The sequence below is a fragment of the Cyclopterus lumpus genome, chromosome 3, assembly GCF_009769545.1.
Source record: "Cyclopterus lumpus isolate fCycLum1 chromosome 3, fCycLum1.pri, whole genome shotgun sequence".
In the NCBI taxonomy this organism is placed as follows: domain Eukaryota; kingdom Metazoa; phylum Chordata; class Actinopteri; order Perciformes; family Cyclopteridae; genus Cyclopterus; species Cyclopterus lumpus.
In genome coordinates, this window is record NC_046968.1 from 9257066 (window position 1) to 9265322 (window position 8257).

General features: G+C 47.6%; 1 protein-coding gene across 1 annotated transcript; it reads right to left on the minus strand.

Moving 5' to 3' along the window:
- Positions 1 to 302: 302 nt before the first annotated feature.
- Positions 303 to 8030, minus strand: march7 (membrane-associated ring finger (C3HC4) 7). Its single transcript, XM_034561984.1, has 12 exons — positions 7912 to 8030; positions 6101 to 6293; positions 4869 to 5015; positions 4547 to 4715; positions 4029 to 4220; positions 3219 to 3941; positions 2691 to 3126; positions 2032 to 2201; positions 1822 to 1925; positions 1390 to 1494; positions 1137 to 1185; positions 303 to 972 (listed from the first exon to the last, which is right to left on the minus strand). Exons 2-12 carry the CDS (start codon positions 6281 to 6283, stop codon positions 881 to 883), a joined length of 2370 nt encoding a protein of 789 aa, XP_034417875.1. The 5' UTR covers positions 6284 to 6293; positions 7912 to 8030; the 3' UTR covers positions 303 to 880.
- Between the last annotated feature and the right edge of the window lie 227 nt (positions 8031 to 8257).

Consider the following 8257-nt stretch of genomic DNA (forward strand, 5'->3'; position numbering starts at 1 on the left):
CCTTTCCCATTATTCACCTGCATCGGGGTGGACATCTTCAGGCGTATCCTATTAAACGTTTAGAGGCAGCGTGATAATCAGACTGAGCTGCCATTTGGTTTCACCGCTGGACAAATCGGAGCGGTTGAGTCACTCACAGGTGGAACCGCCGTCTGTTACAGGCGTTATGTCGGCAGCGCCTTCCAGGTGTGGAGAGTTCTTAACGTGTGTGCAGCAATTTCTCTCAACCATCATCATTTTTAACTATTGTGCCTGCAACGTGCGTAGAAAACAGGAAAAATAAATGATAAACAGGACAGAAATGGCAGTTTGCATTCAATCTTTATTTCCAAAATGCATTAAAACTAGATTTGTACAGATAAAGCATTTCAAACACTGAAACAGAGATGAGGACATTTGTTTTATTGGGTGAAGTTCTCGTCTTTTCGTTCCGACATTGGTCAGTGGTGAAAGATGGAGGAAAACGATAAAAAAAAAAAAAAAGGGACGCGTTTACTAGTCTCTACCAAAAGCATCCATTTCATCATCAGTACAAACGTGTCACTGCTGCCCTTCTATGCCATTTAAATTCTTTCCTTTTTTTTAAACATTAAAGCACTTTTGGTTGAAAAAGACTTGCATCTTTTATTTACGTATAATTGAATAAAGTGCACTCACAAACACAGTGGCGTCAACCAAAATATGTATTACACACTAGTTCATTCAGAAGTTGCATATCTGTAAAAGCCACGAGCAACACGGGCCAGACATGTCCAAACTTGGCATTTCAGATGAACACGACTATGTCGATGCATGTGTGAAGACTGGGGGAGCTACCATATGGCATGGAGTGACCCACTTTTCTTCTCTTTTTTTTTACCCTCAATCCACCACTTTCACATTAGTACTCCTCTTCGAGATCGTCGTCCAGGTCAGAGAACTCAATAGACGGTCTGTTGTCTCGCATCTCCTCGTCACTTTCGCCGTGGGGAACTGCAACGCAGTCACATGAGGTCCAATCACACCGGCGTACGATGCATACAATAATACGGCGGCTTTAAACGTGACAATTACAGATGGAAGCATGCTTGCAGCACAGCAGGACTGCCTTTTCAACAAATACAGAAGCATGGAAGAGAAAGGGTTGAGCAACATACTTTCAAGATTGTCCATGTGTTCGTGAAGAATTCTCACCAGGTTGAATAACTGGGTGAGAGGAGGAAGGAGGAAGCAACCGGCACATTAACGAGAACCTCAAAAGGATCCTCACTGAAAAGCAGAGCCACCCCATAACCCCAACTAAAGAGAACTCTCTCCCTGTACACTCAAATGAAGTCTGACAGCTGAATTAGCAATATGGGTTAGATCTAGTCAGAGTGTGTGTGTGTGTGTGTGTGTGTGTGTTCTCACCCCAGCAGCATCGACTGCTCCCAGGACATCGGAGAACCTCTGCTCACAGAAATGCAGCAGCACCACCAGATAAAGGCCGCTGCTGATGAACTCGTCATATTCCGACTGAAGCAGAAAAAAAGCGCCCTTCAGCGTGTGTGTGTGTGTGTGTGTGTGTGTGTGTCCGGAGCACAGGAAAACGGTTGGCAAAATAAAAAGACCACCAAGAGCCCCCGTAACGGTTTCAAAGCTGCTTGACAGAAAGACTGGAAGCATCTGCATTTGTGCGTTTCCACTCATTCATTCATCTGCTTATATGCTAAATAATAGACTATCAATCACTGTTTCCATTTTCATGAACCATAAATTAATTAGTTTATTTTGTTGGCTTTTGATTAATTAATTAAGAATGTATAGAGTGCTGTAAATACAGAAAGTAAAACAGTGACTCACTTGCACGTGGGTCCTGTACAACTCCTGGATGTCAAAGTTGTCTATGTTCAAACGCAGTTTCTCCTTGCAGAGCTCACATGTTGTGATGGCCTCGAGGTTCGTGCCTAAAAGAAGAAGAAAGAAGAAGAAAAGAAAAGGACAAAAGGGCAGACTTGGTTGACAAGACGTGGTCGTGGTGGAAGCGGCAGACAAGTGAAGGTCGGCCTTTACCGGAGCCGATCTTGGAGCGGAGCCACCTCTTGATGCAGTCCTGGTGGACGTACAGCAGACTGCCTGTGCAGCGGCACGGCTGAATCAGGGGGTTGGAAGCAGATTCCTGCCCCATCTGGCAGATTCGGCACAGGTCGCCTTCATCCTCGTCAGAGTCCTCCAGCAGCAGTCTGGAGCAGGAAAGCCAGGATAGTACTTCTACGTTTGATACGGTACCTTTGTTTGACGTTTTTAATCTCTTGTTTCATATATATATATATATATATATATATATATAAAAAAAGAGCAACTAAATTACTTCATATGTTAATCTTAAAAATAAAAAATAAAAACATCTTTTGGGGGCATTTGCAAAACTATCAGTTTTCTGTCTCGGAGAAATAAACACAACAATATATAATTGGCATCCAGTATTAACGTTTTATCAGTCCAAGATGTGTTTTATCGAGCTGCGGAAAAGTCATAAGAAGCCCTGCAAATTTAATGCATTTAAAAATTGTACGAATGTACATTTGTTTTGAAAGGCCTGATAAAAAAACAATATAATACAATAAGTTAATTCATATCATCTAGCTCTGATGAGACAGCACATTACTTAAATATTCACCAGTTTTCTAAGCAGACAACAATAAATGCATCGATGGGCGTCTGTTACCTACCTCTCCTTGATCTTGCGCAGTTTCTCCTGATCTGTGCTGGAGACGGGTTTCTCCAGCTGGCTCTCACCCAACGGACCGACAGAACCTGCAATGTTGTCGTATACTCCGACTCCGCGGCGCGGCGAAAACGCAATCGAGGCCTCTTCAAGTTCAGGTAGCGTCTCGTCCTTGAGCCGGCAGGGACGACCAACCGCTCCTCCGTCGTCGTCTTCCTCCTCCTCCTTCTCCTCCTTGTCGTCCTCTTCATCATCCTCGTCGTCTTCGTGCGTAGCTTTATGCTCGAGGTCATCCCACCTTCTCAGTAAATGCCGCGGACGGCTGTGACCTTCTTCTGCGCTGGCAGCAGAGTGCGCACTCTCGTCCCGATGTCTTCTGAGGCGAGAGAGGAGGGGGGGGCAGCGGCCACGGAGGGAGGAAGAAAGCCAGGAGTAGCTGCTGCTACTGCTGCTGCTTCCTCCTCCTCCCCTCTCCTCCTCCTCCTCCTCCTCCTCCTCCTCTCCTCCTCCTCCTCCTCCTCCTCCTCCTCTCCTCCTCCTCCTCCTCCTCCTCCTCCTCCGCCGCTATTACTACTGCCAACGCCAGGCTCTCTCCACATCGGCGTTCTTGTCTGAGCCAGGCCGCTACGATAGACATTGTTGTTCTCCTGGATTGGGGCGAGGTCCGCCCTACGATTCCTTAAGCTACCCAGGGTGGCCGCCGACCCTCTGGCGTCAGACTCCACACTCGACACCTTGGCCCCCTCGTCGCTGTCCACAGACTCGCCGCCAGTCGACGGACTGTCATCATCAAGGGAGCGGACACTGGAAGACCCACTGGAAGAGTCTTGGCTGGAGCGGCGTGAGAAGAGACGGGACAAAAGGCGCCGAGTGGAGCTGCGGCCCTCGTGCTCGCCACCTTCGGGGGCCGGCCTCGGGGGGAGCGTGGCCTCTGGTCGGGGCAGTGGAGTGGCGTACCTGGACGTGTGCGAGGTGTAAGGGGGGGAGATGTTTGAGGAGGAGTCAGGGGTCCTCGTTTGTTCCTGAGATGAGTGGAGGGTGGACGAGCCGCTCAAGAAGCGGGACGGGGTTCTGGTGCTGAAGTCGCGCACCAAAGGGGGAGAGCGGTAGGAGGTGGAAGATGAGAGGTGGCGGTTCAGGGTGCTTTCTCTGGCAGCAGAGGAGGATGAAGATGAGGAAGAAAAGGAGGGATAGTAGGCGGTCTCTTTCGGCCGAGCTCCCTGTGCGTATGTGGAGGTCACCCTGTCTGTCTGATCTGAAACAATGGAAGAGACGGGTTTGTGTGAGATTGGCTTATGTGTAGCATTATGGGTAGATTGTGCACATTACAAAGTATGCCTACACAATGAGGAAGCCAATCCAGGAGTCCGGACCCTTCTTTCTCCCAAATCTGACAGACTGGCCTTGTTCTTCGTGTCTAGCTCTCTCCTGGACAACAACGGATTTGAGGAGGAAGACGACGACAACGACGACGACCGCGACAGTAAGCGGCTTGAGCTCCACGATGAATCGCAAGCGTCCTTTGGCTTTTCACCTGTGAAAAAAGACAAATGAGTGGACACACTGTTAAGGTTTGCTTGTATTTATTAATATCGTAAAAAGGGGTTTTACACCCAAACTAAGTAACAGATTTACAAGTAGCTGGTGCAGCCTGATCCCTGATAACAAGACTCAAAATAAAAAGTTATTAAGGTGCCGTCACCGTTTCAAAGGATGCTAGTTCTTTCCACATCAAGTTGACGTGTTGCTGCAACTTGGCGATAATGGCCACCAGTAGCTAATCACTTGAGTTCAGAGCCTGGTTTCTTTAAGAACTGTTAAAATCTGTTATTTTCTTATTAGTTTGCAACTATCGAGTACCTCTGCCAGTGCTAAGCCCAGCACTGGAGTAGGTGGATCCTGTAACGGAGCTGCTGGCTGTTCTCGAGTACAGTCCTCTGTTGTACGACAGTTTGGCCCTTTTAGTATCGCCATCATCAGTGACGTTCAACAGGCCGGAGCGCATCCCCAATCTCCCCTCAGTATCAGTCTGGGGAAATAAAGGCAGACATTTAATGACAAGTTTATATTTCTATGACATCAAAACGCATCTAAACTCAAATGTTCAGAGTTTGCGGTACATTTGACCACGGCTGTATTTGGGCCCACAATGAACAAGTGACACTGTGTTCAGCTTCAGTACCAGTTTGCTCCTGCTGCCGAGAGAGGATTCAGCCCGAGGGCGATCATAAGATCTGCTGGAGGATGTCAGAGAGGAGGGCAACTTCCAGCTGGCGGAGCGACTGGCGGAGCTGCCGTAGTCTCTGGACGAGCTCAGGAGGCGAGAACTCTTCAAACAGGAGAGAGGGTCAAACCAGTAGCATTAGTTGGTCCTTGTGCCCGGGCAGATATGCAACTCAAACATGCAGCGGGACAGTCGCACGATCTCAAGTGGTGCTACAGAGCAACATTCTGATGAATTGTTCGCCATTGTACGCAGCAAAGAGCCGAGGCAGAAGACTGCAAGCCGATGTTAGCAGGGATGTGAGCAAAGTTTTTAAATATTCAGAAGATCTGCTTTTGGAAAATATTTTATGGATGACAGACAACCAAGTTGGTGTGTTTTGGGCAAGAAACACTGAATGTAAACATAATTGTTTGCTGACAAGAAACCTTTAATGGCCTGTGACTGCAGAACACTAAATGCCCATATTTGCTCCTCTTGTAAACTTTTATAGATTTGTATAAATTAAAATCATGGTGAGCGGTTCGTTGGGTCTGTCGACGTAGCTTGGCCTCTTCTGGAACGAACAGGAACCAGACAGCGCCCAGGCCAGCGGTAACACTATCTTTCTAGACGGGCCTTTGACGAGCAGCAGGCCTGAAATACACACAACGTGTGCTCAGGAATCTAGGCTGCCCTATAAAAAGACCTCCAACGTGTCTGCTGTTGCTTGCTGATATGTGTAGCTAGCTACTGCAGCGTGCACTGGAGGGAACCTGTGAGAAAAGAGCTTACTTGAACCCCCTCTCTGGAATACACCCGAAAGGCAGTAAAGCCTCAAGTGGAATAAAAATACAGATACAGTTGAGTGGACGTGGACATGCGTGTAATTGTCGACTGCTGACATTGTCACCCTATGACCTTTGCATACCAAGCTGAATTAAATTAAGCTGGTGCTCATCAACAATGACAGCAAAACACTTCTCAATAAGCATGCAATTTGTATTTAATGTGAAACTAAAAAGCACCGTATTTAGGACACCAGTACTCGTACATTAATTCAAGGCAGGGGTGTAGTCCATTTTAATCATGTACACTGCAGGTAAATGTTTAGACGGTGCACTGTGTGTGTAAAACGACAACGCTATGCATGGATCCTAGCCTCAGGCCATTTCTGTGCCATAAGCCTGGAGGCCGCGCAGTCAGCCTACCTGGTGGTCCAGGTCTGCCTTGTAAGCAGACGAAGCCCTCGGGAAGCGGTCATTATTCAGCACAGTGTCCCTGCTGTACAACCGGCTGCATCCCAGTGACGACGAGGAGACTGGGGGACTGGATGTGTAGGACGGCCTGGAGCTGGGCAGACAAAAAGGAAGTCTGCGAGACCTGGAGTCCATCACGGATTGTCTGACGATGAGAAATCCAATTTATATTATTGCACAATAGTTGAGACAAGCTGTCAGGAAGCCATTAAAAACTCGCTCACAAAAGCATATTTTATTTCCCACCCAATGACATGAGCCTGCGACTTCTCGATCTGTCTAGTGAGAAACGGGTTTGGTGGGGAGTTGTGCGAGTGTGTGTCGGATCAGTTCAGGGAGTGCACGTGACGGGTGTCTGTAAACAAAACAAGAAGAACTCGCCACCGCCGCTGCTTCCTGGACTTGGTATCAAAGCCCCAGCGCCTATCTTTGGGACTATGAACTCTGTCACATGAACATGACACTTCCATGGCGCGAGCGCTCACTCTGAGCAGTGCGTCTGAGCAAGCGAAGCGCTCTGCAACACTTATGAAACACTGGGATCATATATTATTAAGCTGCATTACTAAATCCAGCACAAAGTGCAGAGTCAAGAACATTGTAATATTCTCTTTTTTTGTATTCAAGTAACATGTGGTGCATGGGATGCATTCGCTAAAAGTCAGAGGCACCAGTGGACCTGAAAGGAAGAGTTGGAAGTTTCCCAGTAGGGTGGTAGTGATATAGATCCACGAACATTAGTTACAGCACCTGTGGTCAAAGATAGCTCGGCGAGCCAGCGGCCTGTCAGACTGAAGCGACCAGCAGCACAAGGCTGTCAACCTACCAACATTGAATACAAGGCATTTATCAACGAATAAAATGGACTTGATGGGAGTAGACGAGGGAGTACATCTTAAAGAAGACAACAAAGACCTGACATGGATCAAACTTGTGTCAGTGTGGTTAAACTACTAGTTGCTGCTGGTCATGTCTACGTAACAAGCCGCAGGTGTCATGCAGTGTGTTGTGTTGCTTGTGGAGGCAAGGATGTGTTGCAGTGGTTTTAAAGACGTCACAATTACCACTCACTGGATCACACGACCTGTAGCCAACCCGAGCATTTAGTGCTGTAGCCACTGGAAGTCATAACGGGGACGTTAATTAAACAGCTGAGAGACAGTTTAGTCGTTGGCTTCAAGTGTGAACTCGGTCACGTGTTGTGTTTGTTACGCGAGCCAACATCACCACGCCTGCTGCGGCTCCTTCAGTCAGCATGTTAACGTCAGCCGCGCTGGTGATTGATGGTTTACCAACGGTCTCAACCCAACTGCAGACCAAGGCTAACTAGCTACCCGTTAGCTGGCGAGTAAGCTAACCAATTAACGTTAGCAGAACATCAGGAGTCCAGTAACGTGTAACTAAATGGTGAGAATTAGCATTAACCGTAGCCTCGCGTTGTCTCCGTTAACGTGTCCGGTGTGTCGCTAACGACTGTTCACCACGTTTCAGCTACAAACGAGACTAACGTAGCTAAATAACGTTGGTTAATGAAGCATAAACTAACCACCTCTCCGGTTAGGTTTGAACGGTTATCTCCAGCAGCTGACATCTCGGTGAACGCTCTCTTCCGAGGCAGCCCCCCCGGTTAGCTTGTCGTCAGTCCTGACATTTTTACGGTAACTAATCAGTGGCGCTAATTTAGACGTCAACTGCTATCGTTATTCGTTCGAGGCGACCGGTTAACGCGGCCTTCGTTCCCGACTCGACGCCAACATCCTCACCTTTTTTTTTGGTTTCGGTCGCTTCTAGCACAACAGGAGCAATGGCGTCTGTGCGGACTGCTGTTGACACGGAAAACCAAACCTCTTACGGCGTTTGACGCCTCAAATAAATGCGAATCCCAAGTCAAACAGCGCCCCCACGTGGCGTAGATATGAAGGTAAATCACATTCTCGTTGTGTATGTATTCCAACGCTAATATTAGGTGTTACGCCAACACAGGCACGCGCACACTTGCTCTGTTAAATACAGCATTTTGGGCTCTGGAATAACCCCATTAAACCCAACTTGAAGAAGAAGATCAAATCAGTGAGATATATCAAAATATAACATGTATAGAACCATTTT